At 37.7% G+C, this 18,023-nt stretch overlaps 1 protein-coding gene across 1 annotated transcript in view; it reads left to right on the forward strand.

The window, feature by feature from the left end:
* Nucleotides 1-207: 207 nt before the first annotated feature.
* Nucleotides 208-18,023, forward strand: part of NDUFV2 (NADH:ubiquinone oxidoreductase core subunit V2) — a 36,149-nt gene continuing 18,333 nt past the window's right edge. Inside the window, exons 1-4 of the mRNA XM_036092509.2 lie at nucleotides 208-364; nucleotides 15,831-15,896; nucleotides 17,378-17,440; nucleotides 17,528-17,644. Coding sequence (XP_035948402.1) covers nucleotides 311-364; nucleotides 15,831-15,896; nucleotides 17,378-17,440; nucleotides 17,528-17,644 — 300 coding nt within the window. The 5' untranslated portion in view covers nucleotides 208-310. The remainder of the gene's footprint in view (nucleotides 365-15,830; nucleotides 15,897-17,377; nucleotides 17,441-17,527; nucleotides 17,645-18,023) is intronic.

The following is an 18,023-nucleotide window of genomic DNA, read 5'->3' on the forward strand; positions in this document are numbered from 1 at the left end:
TCCCTAGAAGCCCAAGGAACAGCTCACGGCCCCTTCCTTTCAAGGTCGAGATCCCCAGCCACAGCCGGTGGGACCCAGCCTTTTATGGACCTGGCTGGTCTTCGCCCCGCCCCTCCCTGGGGAAGTCCCCGCCCACTGGGCCCCAGCAGCCCCCGCGAGCCTCCGCGCGCCCCCGCCGCCTCGTCCTAGGGAGGGACGCGCCGCCCTGGACTCCATAGGCCTGGGCTCGGGAGCGCGCACGCCGTGCGTCCCAGGCTCGCTCGGGATTCTCGCCCGGTGCCGCAGGGAAAGGCCAACGGTTTGGTCCGCCATGTTCTTCTGCGCGGCGCTCCAGGCCAAGGCGGCAGGTCTCACCGCCCAGTGGGTAAGGAGGTTCGGAATGAGCCCGGGCACTGCCGCCGCCCTTTTCTCTTTCTCGGTGTCTCGTTTTGTGGTGGGCACACGAGAGCGCTGGGCTCTGGACGGCCTGCAGGCGGCGGCAAGGACACTGCGGCCTTCGCCCTCTCCCAGCCAGGCAGGCCGCCACAGCTCCACTGCGAGCTCCGAGCTCCGAGGGAGGGTCGCAGACGTAGCTGCGGCGGGTGCGTGGCCTCCCCCACAGAACTGGGAAGTTTACGCCTAATGTGGTCAAGGAGAGGAAGAAGGAGGGGCCGCCCGGTGGTCTGTTTGTTGCTGTTTCGCCCTGTCGCGGAACAGAGGCCGGGCCGGCGTTGGCCAGATAGGTTTCTAAGATCCCCCGCCCACAAAGGAGGCACCTTGCCTATCAAGCCTGGTGACCTTGCTGTCAGGTTGCAGCGCACTGGAGGGGACTCTGAAATTGTAGGCTCTGGCTTGCGTGTTGAAAGCGTAGAGAGCGTTTCCTTAGGCGAAGAGGTGTTTGATGTAGTGAAGAGCGTATTTTGCATATCGGAAGAGTTCGGTAAATAATCGTATCGTACTAACTCTGTGAAAGAACACCACCACAAATAACCACCCAGAAGGATTTTAAGAGCATGAATGGGCTTCTGAGTTCCAAGTACATGAACTTATTTTAGGCAAGGAAATTGAGTCTTGGGTCGAAACATTCATTCAAGTTAACTTAGAAATGGTGACTCCAGGAATGACGATTATAACAGCATTTACTGGAAAGAAGCTTTTTTTTTTTTTCCTAGCAGTAAAATAGAAAGGTTGAGTCAGTTCTTAGCAGAAGACAGCGAAATAGTGCATAGTAGTACAGCATACTTCAGGGCTTTAGAGTTAGACCTGAGTATGGTTGGTGGTTTCACTGCCTTTTCTAGCTTTGTGACACTGGGCTTTGATGTCTCTCACTTTTCTTGGTCATAAAATGGGAGGGATATTCCAATTTGCAGAGTTTAGTCTTTCAATAAACATTTGAGGTCCTACTGCACTGCTGGTGGATAATAATGATAGGTAACAATGTGGATAATAATGATAGGTAACATTTGGTGAATACTTTCCATGTGCCAAGCACACATTGTTAAATGTTTACATTCTAAGTCTCATTTGTGAGGTTGGTACTGTTATTTCCCCATATTACAGATAAACAGATTTAGACAATCCCTGTTCTTGTGGAGTCGATAGTTTCATGTAAGAGAAACTTTGAGGTAAATATACAGTGTAAGAGTACAGTGTTAAGAGATATGAATAAGGTCAGTTTGGTTTGAAAGTGGTGTAAGATTTTTCCTGGAGGCGATACTAACAAATTGGTGATAAGGCCACATATATTAGGGAGAGAATATGATAGGTGGAAAGGACAACATAAGAAAAGTCTGTTGATAGTTGGCAGGGAAAAGCTTGGTGCATATAAGAAGCCTCAAGCAGTGTTGCTGGACTCCATTATTGGAAGTAAGGTGAATCCAGAGATGAAATAAGACAGGTGGGTAGGGCCCGGATGTCGGAGCTCTTTGCATGCCATGCCAAAGAATTTGGCTTTATCTTAAAGGCAGTGCTGAGCCCTGAAGGATTTTAAAGGAGCAGAGAGACAAGGTCAGTTTTCTCTGTATTGGATAGATGGCTGCATGGGAGTGAGGGAATACGTTTGATCAGAGCCAGAGGCAGAGAGACTAAATAGATAAGAGACTCTTGCAGAACCCCAGGTGAGAGGTGATGAGGATCAGACCTTGTCTACTAGTAGAAAGGATAGAAATAAGAGGACAGATAGATTTTAACTTCTTCAGTTTTTGAAGCAAAGGGTTATTAGAGGTATACATTGAAAAGCAGTTTAAACAATAGAAAAGAATATATTCAGGTAGTGGAAGAAAATTTCAATCAAGTCTTATGTTAGTTTCTGCAGCTGTTTTTTTCTTTGTACAAATATTACCTGAATCATATGTAGTATGAACCCCAGAAATACTTGTTGAATTGATGAATAAATCTAAGTTTTTGTTGTTTTTCATTTTTTTCTAGTTTTATTGAGCAATAATTGACAAATCTCAGAAGTTTAAGGTGTACAGCATGATGGTTTGATTGTAGGAAAAACATAATATTGGGAACAGCAAACAGAATAAGCTCAAAAGATAAAAATTACCCATAGTCTCATCAGCCTGGAAATGACCAAAATGTTAACATTTTTGTGTCTGCAATTAACAGGCCTGATGGGATTTTTTTTTTTTTTTTTGGTAAAATTGGATGGTATTGTTCACATTGTTTTGTAGGCTGTTTTTTCTTACAAAACATTTTTGATCCACTTCCCTTACCAGTAAACATTTCTGTACTGTCATTTTTAATGCTGTGTGGCATTCCATTGTGAGGATGTTCTATAACTTATATAACCAGGCCCTTCTAACGTTTTTTAAAATAGAATACCAGAATGACCTAGGAAAAATCAGGAAAAGTGTAAGAGGTCCCACTAATAAAGTTCCTTTGCTAAAAGAGAAACCATTAAGGAAACCATTTACATTTTCAAAGAAATTGCTTATTTTGTTATAATTTCTGTTGTATTAGCTAACTGCCAATTTCTTTAGCTACCGACTTCAGTTTATCATTGCTTTAAAAATACCCATAACTTAGTACTGTCTAGAAGTGCCTACAAGACAATAGTTGCGTGACCTTGAACCATATTTCTTAATTTCTTTTTTTTTTTTTTAAAGATTTTATTTATTTATTCATGAGAGACAGAGAGAGAGAGAGACAGAGGCAGAGGGAGAAGCAGGCTCCCCGCGGAGCAGGGAGCCCGATGCGGGACTCGATCCCAGGACCCTGGGATCACGACCTGAGCCGAAGGCAGACGCTTAACCGACTGAGCCACCCAGGCGTCCCTATTTCTTAATTTCTTAAGTCTCATTTTTTTTCCTGTAAAGTACAGTAATACCTTATTTAGTGATTATCAAGAATTGCCTAAAAAGTGAATTATGGAGCAGTAGATACACAGAATAGGCTTATTCTCTTCTTCAGTAATTTCCCATGGCTTTCTGTAGTGTTGACATCACTTTGCAGCTCATCACTGCCTCATTCCCAGGCCACTGCTTAGTTCAGTAGGAGTGAGGGAGTTGTGGTGTTTTTAAACATTGTATTTTCAGCTTTAGAATTTTGGTTCTTTTTTATAGTTTCTATTTGATTTTTTCATTTATTGAAGATACGTTTTTTTTTATGTCCTTAAGCATGGGTTCAGCAGTTTTGAAATTGTTGCGTGGTTGATTGTCTTTTTTTTCTGGAAAATGGGCTGTTTTGTTGTTGTTTTATGTTGAGTAATTTTGGATTTTATCCTGGACATTGTGAACGATATGTCATAGAAACTCTAGATTTTGTTATTCCTCCGTTGGTGTTTTTTTGTTGTTGTTGTGGCAGGCTGTTAACTCAATTGAACTCGAACTATAATCCAACTCCCTTTTGGGCAGCAGCTCAAATACTGGTTCAGTTCTTTTAGCTGGGCTGCTTGGAGTTGGCCCCATGTGTATGCATGGTTTGGAGTCAGGCACAGAACTTGGGGCTTCCCTCTGGCTTTTCCTTTTCTTGGATTTCCCACTTTCCCATCATGCCTGTGGTTGTCCCAGACTGTCCTGTGGTTCTTCAAGCCATTAAAGCTACAGGTTTTCTCTTAGAGTTTTAGATGCCCAGCGCAGGATTGACAGGGGTCTGCCTTCAGGCTAAAATATGTAAAGTGTAAAGCAAAAAAACCTTCATTGGCTTCATCTAAGTATAGACTCCCCTTCTGTGTCTGTCTGCGTTTCGTTGTTCTCCAATGCCTTCGGAAAGTGTTTTGGGTTTTTTATTTTTTAAAAAATAATTTGTCCAGAGTTTATAGTTGTTAGTGGTTTGGCCTGATAATACCTACTCAGCTGTTCTACAAGTGGAACCTCCTGTGGTGGCATTTTTCTTTCTAAATTTTAAGTTCTGTAGAATGAAATGTTTTCCCATTCCATTAGAGGTTCTTAAACCTGATTTTGCAGTGTCCCAGGGTATCTCCATTTTGGCTCAAGGACTCTAAAGGAGTTCTTTTTTTTTTTTTTAAGCATTTATTTTAGTTTTCTGTTGTTGCTCTAACATATTACCACAAACTTGGTGACATAACGTAACAGATTTATTATCTTACGATTCTGTAGGTTAAAAGTTTGACATGGGTCTCACTGGGCTAAAATCAAGGTGTTGGCAGAGCTACTGGAATACTGTAGGGGACAGTCTGTTTTCTTAGCTCTTCCAGCTTCTAGAAAAAGCTGCCCGTATGTGTTGGCTCATGGCCCCTTTCTTCCATCTTCATAGCCAGCAAGGGCAGGTTAAGCTCTCACATCACTGACTCTGTTTCCATCATTTGTGACATATCCTTTCTTTTGCTCCCTCTTCCACATTTAAAGGGCTCTATGATTGCCTTGAACCCACCCTGATAAGTCAGAATAGGAATCTCCCTATTTTAAGGTCAGCTGATTAGCAATCTTAATTCCATCTGCAGCCATAGTTCTCTTTTGCTTTGCATATTAATATATTTACAATTTCTCTTTTGCTATGCATATTAATATATTTACAATTTCCCAAGATTAGGAAGTGGGTATTTTTGGGGCATCATTACTCCACCTGCCATGGCCTTAAATACTTAAGGGGAAAGAGAAAATGTACAAATTTTTAATTTATTCAGTGTGGTTCAGCAGGCCACTGTTGCACATTACAAATACAGATCTTTGTACTGGACATGTGAACTCAGTCTCCATTTCAAAGATATGAATAGCTGAACTTCCCTTCGCTTTGGCCACTGTTTAATATCAGCCCAGTACTTTGGGTAATAAATTATAGATTCATTGACCATGTCAGTTTGGTTTTCCATTGAGAAACCTTGACTTACCCACCACTTTCAGGTCAGGAAACATAGTTGTAGGAAATTTTTTTCATTCAACAAGCACTAAAGGCAACATGTTTAAACACCTTTTTCTTTGCCTTGTTATTAGGAGGGAAAGTGCCTTATATGTGGGATACTTTCCTGGGTGTTACCCCATTTTGTAGGTGAGACAGCTGAAGATTCCCAGACAAATAACGCCCAGAGTTACACAGTAGTAGGAGCCTGAACTGGGTTTGTTTGCAAGTCCCATTTGTTTGTTTTTTTCTTTTAACTGCTTTTCTAAGTTCAAGTTTACTGAGGAAAATTGGTATGTATGGTGAAGATTTAAACTTAATAGGTGCTATAATAGTAGAAGGGTTTGTCAGTGTGAACAGACTAGAGAAGTGATTGCACTTCACTTAAGGAAGAGAGCAGAGGGGATAAGAGGAGGAGGTTAACTTTGGTCATGATGGATACAGTTTTGTTCCTAAGGGACTATGATGATAGTACCACGAAAAAATTACAGTTTGAAAAACACAGATAATGTCACGCTCTGTTCAGATGGCTACATTTATAGCAATATGTAGTACATATCCTTGATATTTTGAAGTATGGAGAAGGAAGTTCCTCATTATCACTAACTAAATACTCCTTAATATTCTTCAGTACTTGCAAAGATTCTGGGTTGGAAAAGATCGCCTAGCATTTCTTGTTCTTGGCATCATTACATTTTGAAGACCATTTGTAAAATCCATCACCTGCATGCTAGGATATAGATACCATATAGCCTAAAGCAGTAATTCCCAAACTGGATCAAAAGAATGACCAATGATGCTTTAAAAATACACATACTGAACTCCTCCTGGTCATAAGCTTATTAAATTTTAAGTAATATATGTTTATTTTGAGTATTAGTCCTTAGGACGAGAAAATAAAACAGTTTACATTCATACAGCACTTGCTCATGTTTGTTTGATTTTCAAGTTAAATCCCCCCCCCAAAAAAAAGTGCTTAAGTTTTACCAGTTGATTCTTTAAGTTAAAAGCTCTTAAAATCACTTAAACTTGAAAATGAATGTTTGCTCTTAAAATCAACTTGTAATTATTTAGGGTCTCATCTGGTTTTGTGATTATTGAGGCGTATTGCCTTCATTTTAGGGGCACAAGAAGAAAAGACAATGCGAGACTGGAGTGTTACTATTTAAAGTTCCAATAATAATAATAATGATAGTTGGCCAGTACATGAGTACTATGCTTTGATTTTATAGGTGAGCAAACCTAGGTACAGAGAGGTAGAGTAACTTGCCCAAGGTTACAGTACTGTAATTGGTGAAGATGAGACTGAACCTGGGTCTCCTGACTGAAATGATGTTTGGATGTTTGATTTCTATGAAGTATTCCTATCCTTAGAACATCTGAGTGTTGTTTGTATCCACATTAGATTTTACATAGACAGAGTGCTTTGTTTAATTTGTAGTCAGGATAGACAATATTGTTGCCGTTGATATGGTCATCTTAATCTGTAATGCTTCTATAAAACCTGGCTTTTTGTGTAACTTTTCTGTTATATAATTTGGCCAGATTTTGCTTGTTAATTCTCTTACAGTGCTAGAAAAATCACTTAGATTTCTTTAATCTGAATTAACATTTTTAGTTAAATTATTGATGGAACTTTATTTGGAAGACATTTGTAAGAGCCCTCCCATGTATATTTGAAAATATAACAAAACTTAATTTTAGTGGTTAAGGCAAAGTGAAGGTTAAGGTTCATGTCAGGCAAACCTATGTTTGGCTTTTCATTTATTTAACTGCGACCTAGGGAAAATTTTTTCCTTTGTTCTTTGAGCCTTAGTTTCCACATCTCTAAAATGGGATGATAATAATACCTATATGGTAGGGTTGCTGGGAGGAGTAAATGAGTTATAGTATTTATAAAGTTTGTAGCACAGTCTCTGATGCAGAGTAAGCACTTGTATTTATTATCACTATCCTTGAAATAGGTATCATAGTTTTTATTAGTGCAGCCATCACCTACTTTATTAAACTAGAATGTACTGAAAACTTTTATTTAAAATGTAGAAATACCTACTCTGAGTGTATCATACACAAAGACTCCTGGGGGAGCTTTTTGTGTTCTCTGCATGTCTTTGCTCTAGACAGCTGAAAGAAATGGCTTTTGCTTGAGCTGGCAGTGGGGGAGGCTGTAGGTAATAGGCGAGTAGGTAATTGGTGAACAATGGCAAGAAAGTACAGAGGGAGCCAGTATCACTTATCCTTTACCTGATGTTTCACATGTGAGTTGTGACCTCCCTGCAGGTGCACACATATATTATGGATTTAATCTGTAAATGTTTGGGGGTAGTGTGAAAGGTATATTCCTTGTCTGAATTAGTTGCTAATAAAGGAAAACACCGATTTTCAGTTGCTTGACCTTAGTCCTGTTTTTCTGACTAATTAGGTTACTGATTCTGTCAGTTTTGTTTTGCAGCTTCCTTATCCTTTATGAAGTTCCTCTGGCTGGATGTGGCCTTTCATAGTGCAAATAACTGATAGAACTGAAAGGTGAGCAGAGTGGATACTGTTAATGTGTGAGCAACAGAAGAAACTAAAAAAACAAATGTAGGGCCCATGAAAGATTCTGTTCTTGGGGAGTGGGTGGAAGAATATAAAATTTAAATTTTTGTCATTTTGAGCTAGTAGTATTGGTAATGCAAATGATGATTAAAAAGAGAAGGGCTAATAGAGCAGATGACTTAGATCCAAAAGGCCTGGGCTCAGACTTCATCTCAGTCACTAATTGTGTGGTATAGGGCAGGTTACTGTTTCTGAGCCTAAGTTTCTTTAAAAGTAAAATGGAAATAATAATAACTAACCGTAGATTTTTGAGGAGTCAGTGAAAAAAAGGTATCTTGAAGTACTTAACACAGAACCATTCAAGTTGAATTTAAAGAAAACACTGCCATTATTTGCCTGTTGTAAATCTCTGTTCCTTCTGAAACACTCTGAAAAAAAGAATAAGCTGGAATTGAAGTCCACTGTTAATTCTGTGCTGTATGTCAAATTATTCTTGTGTATTTAAAAAAAGTTACTTGAATTTTCATTGGCGTTCACTGAATTCAATAGATACTTTAGAGTCTAGTGAGAAACTAGACTCTCGTCTGGTGAAAAGAGTAGACTTTAAGGGGGGAAAACTCTGCTTACGCTTCACATCAGTCCAGTCCAGCTAAGTTGTTTATTTCCAGTTCCAACACCAATAATTGGTCCTGGAATGCCTCTTCATTCCAGGGTGAAACTAAATTCAAATGGCTTATTAAGTAGTGTAAAGATGTTAATTCAGACTTTTTATATCTTAATTTATTCCTTTATTGCAAGTGTCTGATGTGGATGTTATAATGAATGTAAAATAGGTGAAGCTCTTAAAGACGTCAAAAAACAAGGCAGCTTTGAAAATGGCCATATGCTAACTTGATATGAATGCGTAACAGTTTATGCCAGTTGAGTAACAATGAGGGCTAATATTTATCAGTTTACCCTATTTTGCTTGTTCATTGCTTTATAAACAAATTATCTGAGCCTTTTTCCTACTATTTTGAAGAAGTTCTGGCTTCAGACATTGAAATTAAGTTGCTCAAATGCTAATGTATGTATATTTAGGTTTTCTGTAGGAACAGAAGCGTGATATTTACATTTTTTTTTTAAATGTTAAAAAAAACCAGTAAATAGCTTGTTTTAAATAGAGGGCATATGTACATACTTCTCTCTGTAAATGGGAACATGGTGAGCCAATGGAGGAGGCAGGTCTTTTCATTTCTAATCTGTCTCCCTATGTATGGATGCATTCCAGGGTTTTCTTCATTAAACTGCTTGATTTCCTAGATCTACTCTACTTCTAGAGCTCTGATATCATCAAATAGTTCCATTGAGGTGGCTAATAATAAGGCCATAACCTTGTAAGCATTAGCCCTAAGATCCAGTGTGAGTTCTACCAATAATTAGTTACATGATCTTGAGAAGTTTTCATAAGTCATTTAAATCTGGAAATAATACCCATCTTTCATGAAAGTTGTGAGAATTAAATGTGTAAAAAGCTTAGTGACTGACAGATAGTACTTCTATAATAATAGATAATGATAGGTAAAACTAATACAGTACCACTACATGCCAGGCAGCATATTAAGCACTTTACATAGCTTATCTCTTTTAATCTTTACAACAGTCCTATGAAGTATGTACTGTTGTTAGTACAATTTTATAGATGAGGAAAGTGGCTCTGGAGCTCAGCTTTTAACAACTCGGCTATATTGTCTTTCTGCCAATAGTATATTTATGGAATATTAAGTACCAGGGGTAGATCCCAATTCCCGAGATGTTAAACTGTGGAAAATGTGGCTTTTAGAAATGATGAAATTGACCTGTTTGGTATTGGTCCCTTTCCACTGTCAGAAAGACAGTATTTCAACAGTTAGTTTGGCAACATTAGGCAGGATGATTTGGACTAGGGAAGAGTCAGCTAGAAAGCTATTAGAGTAATGCACAGACCTGGAATAATGTCTGAAATGGAGTAGTGATAGAGAGGAAAAGGACTAAAGACTATTTATTTTTAAAAAATGAAATGTTGGGGTACCTGGGTGGCTCAGTCAGTTGAGTGTCTGCCTTTGGCTCAGGTCATGATCCCAGAGTCCTGGGATCAAGCCCCACATCAGGCTCCCTGCTCAGCCTGCTTCTCCCTCTCCCGCTCCCCCTACTTGTATTCTCTCTCTGTGTCAAATAAATAAATAAAATCTTAAAAAAAAATTGAAATGTAATACATATACATGACAATTCAAACAGTATGCAAGGATATATATATTATAGTAAGTATAAAATATACATTAAAGAATGGGGTACAGGGAAATATATATTATGGTGAATATATTAAATGTATTGCATATATTAAAGAGTAAATTTCCTTCCCACTCCACATCTTGATCCCCTTCTTCAGAGACAGCCACTGTTACTGGTTTCTTGTAATACCTCTATATTAGTTCTCTATTTTATAACATTTTCTATATTTTGAAAAATTAGTGGGACATGCAGACTGGTGTATTTGTAGATTTTTATCTTCTTGTCAAGAGCTGTGAAGGCTCTGAGATTTTACCCTACTTCCCAGCCAACAAGTTAAACTACTTCAGTCTAGTGGATGCTGACTGAGACTCCTGGGTCAGAGACAGAGGACTTTATTACTCAGGTCATGCAGGGTAGCATAAACTTCTTGTTCATACTGGTTCTCCTTCACCCTCACATCCCATGGGAGTGACATAGAGCAACCTGGGTGAATGCTGTGCATTGTAACTGAGGAACCCAACTCCAGCTGCAAGAGAACTTGCCCAGTGTTTGCCTCAGAGGGAGATATCCTCTACAAAAATCCTTGAAAAGACAGTCTGGAACGAGAGGTGTCAGTGGCTAGTGCCTCTTCTCGGGTGCAGAGATGTGCAGAAACATGGAAATTGTCTACCAGCACTATTAACTTCTTCCCCACTTTAAGTAAAAAAAGATTTATAAGTTAATTTCACTGATGAGAGGAGATAGTATTTTTCAACCATCTATAATATACTTTCGCCAGAAAAATTGATGGTCTTATGTGGATATAAAGAATAAAAATAATTATGTGGAAGTTCAGGAAGCTATCACTAATCTGTTCTTTGTGACAATGTGACAGTGACTCTTTGTTAGAGTCAGCTAACAAAGTGCAATTTTAAAATCTGTTTAGTTCTTAAAATGCAGTTGTTTAAATCTTCCATTTTTCAGTTATTAAATGTTTTATCCTATTAGCTAAGCAAATGCGATAATGCTTTAATAGGTTATATAGTATTTGCAGAGAAACTTTATTATTTGAACCTCAAAGCACTCCAGTAAGTAAACATCCCTGTTTTATAGGTGCAGAAATTGAGTCTTAAAAAAATTAAGTGACTTGTGTAAAGTCACATGTTAGTAAAAAAAATTTTTTTTAAATCTGAAACTCTAGCATTTTTTCTATGGTTTAGCTGTTTTTTCCTGTTTTCAATCAGTAGTCTGTTTTCAATGATTTGGACTTTAAAACACATAATTTTGGATAGAAGTGCCTGTGTGTGTAAACTCATGTGCATATCCAGAATTACAGGTCAGCCAGAGAGTGCCTCAAAATAGACTTTCCAATATATAGCTACCTAGCTCCAGAGACCAATTTTCAAGATTATCTCGGTATTTTTCTTTTTTCCCGTATTTTTCATTTTAAGTAAAGTTATGTGACAGATACTGGAATAATGGGGAAGGGATCAAATATTGACCCAAAACTGAAGCTATTTTAACTTAGAGATTAATGGTGTTTAATTTGATAATATATAGGGAAGTTGGAAGGGTAAATAGGATTAATAGTAGAGGTGGTAAATTTCATTTTGTACTTGATGAATGTTTTGTTTTATTGTTTTTTAAGATTTATTTATTTGAGAGAGAGATTGTATGTGTGTGTGCATGGAAGGGCAGAGGAAGTGAATCCTCAAGTATACTCCCTGCTGAGTGTGGAGTTGCACCCGGGGCTCTATCCCAGGACCCTGAGTCATGACCTGAGCTGGCATTAAGAATTGTGTGCTTAACTGACTGAGCCAACCAGGCGTCCTGATGAATGTTTTGTTTTAAATAAGATTTTTTGTTTGTCAATTAATCCATGCTGCATAAGAAGCATGGAAAATAGAGAAAAATACAAGAAACAGTATGAAAATAAGAATCCCTTATAATCTTGTTAACATCATAATAACAGAGATAAGCACTTTAAATTGTTATGGCCTTCCAATCTTTTCATTAGTGTCTATATTGAATAAATTGGGATGATAGTTTATGCTTTTTTGTTTTATTTAACCTTGATATTTTCCAGTTGTGATTGTGGCATAAATACGTCTTTCAGTGTCATTATTTTTAGAAAATACAATTTTTGGCAGCTACATAATATGATTTTTGTTGGAATTATTATTTAGTTAATACCTTTCTATGTTGGGCTTTTTGGTTGCTTGTGTTTTGCCAGAACAATACAGAGAATATATTTGTGTATACACCTTTATCCTCATTTTATACTGTTTTTTGGATAAAATTCTAGAAGTAGAATTAATAAATTAAAAGATGGAAGCTTTCTTTAGTCTGTCCATACACCATATCAATTTGCTCTCCTAAAAGGCTGTATCAATTTTTACCTAATGTATAAGCATACCTACTTCCATTCACTCAACAGAACTGTTATCTTTAAAAAAAAAAAAAACCAGTACTAATTTGATAGCTGGAAATGTTATCTCATTTAAACATGCCTGTTTTATTATTTTATTTTTATTTTTTTATTTAAATTCAATTAGCCAACATATAATAAATCATTAATTTTTGATGTAATGTTCAGTGATTCATTAGTTGCGTATAACACCCAGTGCTCATCATATCACGTGCCCTCCTTAATGCCCATCACCCAGTTAGCCCACACCCCCACTCACCTCCCTTTCCGCAACCCTCAGTTTGTTTCCCAGAGTCAAGAGCCTCTCATGGTTTGTCTCCCTCTCTGATTTCTTCCCATTCAGTTTTCCCTCCCTTCCCCCATTATTCTCTGTACTATTCCTTATATTCCACATATGAGTGAAACCATATGATAATTGTCTTTCGCTGCTTGACTTCTTCACTTAGCATAATCCCCTCCAGGTCCATCCATGTCAATGTAAATGGTAGGTATTCATCTTTTCTGATGGCTGAGTAAGATTTCATTGTATGTATAAACCACATCATCTTTATCCATTCATCTGTTGAAGGACATCTCGGCTCCTTCCACAGTTTGGCTACTGTGGACATTACTGCTATGAACATTGGGGTGTATGTGCCCCTTCTTCTCACTACATCTGTATCTTTGGGGTAAATACCCAGTAGTGCACTTGTTGGGTCATAGGGTAGCTCTTTTTTTTTTTTTTTTTTAAGATTTTATTTATTTATTTGACAGAGAGAGAGACAGCGAGAGAGGGAACACAAGCAGGGGGAGTGGGAGAGGGAGAAGCAGGCTTCCTGCCAAGCAGGGAGCCCGATGTGGGACTCGATCCCAGGACCTGGGATCATGACCTGAGCCGAAGGCAGACACCCAACCGACTGAGCCACCCAGGCGCCCCAGGGTAGCTCTATTTTTAACTTCTTGAGGAACCTTCATGTTTTCCAGAGGGCCTGTACCAGCTTGCATTCCCACCAACAGTATAAGAGGTTTCCCCTTTCTCCACATCCTCGCAAACATTTGTTGTTCCCAGTCTTGTTAATTTTCTTGTTAATTTTAGCCATTCTAACTGGTTTTGTGGTTTTGATTTGTATTTCCCTGATGCCAAGTGATGTGGAGCATTTTTTCATGTGTCTGTTGGCCATTTGTATGTCTTCTTTGGAGAAGCGTCTGTTCATATCTTCTGCCAATTTCTTGACTGGATTATTTGTTTTTTGGGTGTTGAGTTTGATAAGTTCTTTTTTTTTAACTTTTTTTTTTTTATTCATTTGAGATACAGAGATACAGAGAGAGAGAATATGAGCAGGGGGAGAAGCAGAGGGAAGGGGAGAAGCAGGCCCCCCGCTGAGCAGGGAGCCCGATGAAGGGCTCGATCCCAGGACCCTGGGATCATGACCTGAGCTGAAGGCAGACGCTTAACCATCTGAGCCATCCAGGTGCCCCGAGTTTGATAAGTTCTTTATAGATCTTGGATACCAGCCCTTTATCTGTTATGTCATTTGCAAATATCTTCTCCCATTCCGTAGGTTGCTTTTTAGTTTTGTTAACTATCCTTTGCCATGCAGAAGCTTTTTATCTTGAAGTCCCAATAGTTCATTTTTGCTTTTGTTTCCCTTGCCTTCAGAGACGTGTCTTGGCAAGAAGTTGCTGCAGCCAAGATCAAAGAGGTTACTGTCTGTGTTCTCTAGGATTTTGATGGATTCCTGTCTCACATTTAGGTCTTTCATCCATTTTGAGTTTATCCTTGTGTATGATGTAAGAGAATGGTCCCGTTTCATTCTTCTGAATGTGGCTGTCCAATTTTCCCAGCACCATTTATTGAAGAGACTGTTCTTTTTTCCATTGGATATTCTTTCCTGATTTGTCAAAGATTAGTTGACCATAGAGTTGAGGGTCCATTTCTGGACTCTCTGTTCTGTTCCATTGATCTATGTGCCTGTTTTTGTGTGAGTACCATGCTGTCTTGATGATCACATGCATGTTTTAAATTACTAGTTAGGTCATTAGCAGTTATATTGTGACATTTTTGTTCATATTTATTCATTTTCCTCATTGATTTATATGTGTTTATGATCTCTTCAGGTTGTTAATTTTTTGTCATCAAATGTGTTAAAGATGCAGGAATCATCAGCATGGAGTTAAACATGAGAATGAATAAGCTTGAAGGGGCAAAAAAATCTGTGGAGAAAAGAACCTAGGACAGAGCTGAGCCCTGAGGACAACCTCCCCTGAGGGGGTGGGTAAAGAGTCAGTAAAGTAAACAAAATGTTAGGGTTCAGAAGTTAGGAAAAGAGGAGACTGGATGGTTTCTGTTCTCTTAAATCCATTCTTCTTTACTTTATTATGAAGTCTTTTGTTTCTTCTCAGAATTTAGTTAAGTAATTCACTAATGTTACTCAGTAAAAATTGTTCTTTGATTAAAAACAAATCTCAGCTAAAGTGATGGCAGGGACTATCTTCTAAATTTTAGTTTCAGTTAATTTTTCAAAGCTTTATGCTGGTGTTGTTTTTTTTTTTAACAGTATTATTTGGGAACTATGGCCTTGGTTTTATGTTTATCTCAGTCTAGGTTCTGGATAGGCATCAGGGGTATAAGTATAATCTTGTATTTAATTCATAATCCAGTGTTCTACCATTGTGTGAATAGTAAAACTCAGAAATCAGAGGGTTTCTGAATAGTGATTGAATTGCTTTTGGTGGTGGCAGGGAGGGTGGTAACGGTGTTGGGGGGAAGCAATAGGACAAAGAGAAATAAAATGCAACGGAAAATAATCAAATGGATTCCTTCTAAAACAACCGACTATGGTCACTGCATAGCATCACAAGCAGCTTTCTGAAACTTTATGGCTGGAGTTTCTAAACTAATTCATAAAGAATTGAAAAGGGGGCTATACTTGACTCATTTGTGCAAGAGTATATGACTCATTTGTACAGAATGAAAATATGTTTGTGAAAGCCCACATTAAATGAAAGCTGGCATCCAGCTTGATTCAGAAAAAAGTGAAAGGCCGTAAATTAATGGAATATCAACTCTCCTAATGCAAGCTGACAAGAGTGTAATAGAAAGGGTACATGACTTAGGAGATAATAGGTTGTGGACCTGGTTCTTCCGTGGACTCATGTGTTATCTTAGGCAGGTTAATAACCTTACCTTGGATTTCCATTTCCTTATACCTCTCCTGAAATAGAGATGGGCAGGGTGTAGCACAGTGAGCCATATCTCCTAAGATCTTTTACTTATATAAGTTGAGTCTGTTGTTTTAAATTATGGATCTTAAGGTATTTACTCATGAAAAATTTCTTAAGGCTTGTGATTTACTAAATTTTCTTAAAATTTTAGGGGAGACATATAAGGAATTTACATAAGACAGCTGTGCAAAATGGAGCTGGAGGAGCCTTATTTGTGGTAAGTAATTACTCCAATTTCTTCAGAATGTAAAGACTTGGAAATTTGGGTAAAACTACTGTAACAATCCAAGATATCTTAAACACCAGTGTCTTTGGTATATGCTAGCCATTGTGGTGATTTAAATATAGCTAATTGAATTCATTAAATTTCAAAAGATGTGTGATTCCAGTTGAACCTCTTGAGTTTAAGTTGACACCAGGGTAGCTCTGAATTGACATTATTTTTTTGGTGAAATTACTGTGAGCCCTAAACTGATTCTTTGATTAAAAACAAATCTCAGCTAAAGTGATGGCAGGGACTATCTTCTAAATAGTCTCACTTTGGGTTCTTAAAAATCAGTCATACTGGCTGACTAAAGATTCTGTGGCTGCAACTTGGGGAATCCCAAAACGGTACTAGTTTAAAACTCATGGATTTTAGTAATACAGTGAATACATTAGTAGTTCCTTTATATTTTTGGTTTCCAGGGTTTAACTACAGGTGGATGTCCATGAACTCACCAGCTTAGTTGTACAATTCAGAGATAAGATAATGTATCTCCTTTCTGTGATAAGGCACAGTTTTCAGGGATCAATCTTGTGTTGTTTAAAGGCAATTTAGTAGCCTTGTAGGATGATTTAGAGTTAGTGGTACAGTTTTGTTAACTGAATTATTTCCAGGCTGAATCTTAATAAATGAGTTAGCCATCTATTGAGTAGATTCCTGCTTTATATTTTTTCATGTTTGTCTAAAAGTATTAAATTTGCCACATATTTGAAATCATTGTCCAAAGTTTCCATTTTCTTTTCCTCTTTTATATCTTTGAAAAAGCAGAACTTTAAGAGTTAACATATTGAGGGATTCAGTTCTGTGTTCACCAAACATACTAAACATTAATTGATGTAAGTGTTAATCTCAGTGTGACTCATTTGATTTCCTGTTGACATGCCATTTCTTGTCAGTTTTTTAAGAGGGCCTGTTCTCTTTGTAGAAAAGAAATAAAGCTTCTTGCCATTAACTGATTTTTGTTATGTGGGGAAGAGGTGGTGCTTGTGTACCTTCCTAACACAATGGGTCCTTTTGATAATCTGATACACACTTTTGGAACAATGCATGTTATGTGCATACTCAAAATTTTGTGTCTTGATTTTATAAGTTTTCCAGCGATTGGGTTTTTTGGTAATTACATTAGAAGATCCCGTTCTCTAATCAAGTTGGATAATACTTTTTTGGGGTTTGGTCCTACAACTAGTTCTCTTAATTATTAAAGAGTGATTTCTAAAACTTTTCTGAAATTTTGAATTCTGTTAACATTACTTTGTTAATCATAGTCATGTGTATTTAATAATTAGCCATTCTTTTTGATGCAAGGATAGATTATATAATGTCAGAATTAAAGTGAAGAGATTAAGTGATCAGTAGTATAGTAATATACAGAGCTGTTCATACTTTTGAGGGAATTTTGATAATTTTGGAAAACATTTTTTCCCTTTATATAGCACAGAGATACTCCTGAGAATAACCCAGATACTCCATTTGATTTCACACCAGAAAACTATAAGGTATGACTAAATTAACAGTATAATTAATTTACAAAATATTTAATATTTTCCAGATGTATCAAAATATGTGCTTTTTCTTTGATACAGAGGATAGAGGCAATTGTAAAAAACTATCCAGAAGGACATAAAGCAGCAGCTGTGCTTCCAGTCCTGGATTTAGCCCAGAGACAGAATGGATGGCTGCCCATCTCTGCTATGAACAAGGTACCAAATTCATTTTTACATTAGTTTGAAAAGAGGAGAGATTGTGTATGAATTTCTTCCTTATGTAGAAATTCCTCTGACGGTTATTAATGTCAGAATCTAGGAATTTGAAGCTTTTAATCATTTATGTTTCCTCAGATGTGGGTTTTTGTTGGTTCTCTTAATGTGGAGAACTGAAAAGGTAGAGCTTTTTATCCTTGCAGGAAATAGTAAAGGCATTATAGTGAAAGTAGTTTTCTCTTTTTTCCCTGTTTGAGAGAAATGGCCATAGTAAAGATAAAAGATTCCACATGTGTATAATTTGCTGTCAGGGTATTCCGAAAATTAATGTGGTGTTTAGACACTAAAATAATGGAGAAAAGGATCTGCTCACAGCTAA

The sequence above is a fragment of the Halichoerus grypus genome, chromosome 13, assembly GCF_964656455.1.
Source record: "Halichoerus grypus chromosome 13, mHalGry1.hap1.1, whole genome shotgun sequence".
NCBI lineage: Eukaryota > Metazoa > Chordata > Mammalia > Carnivora > Phocidae > Halichoerus > Halichoerus grypus.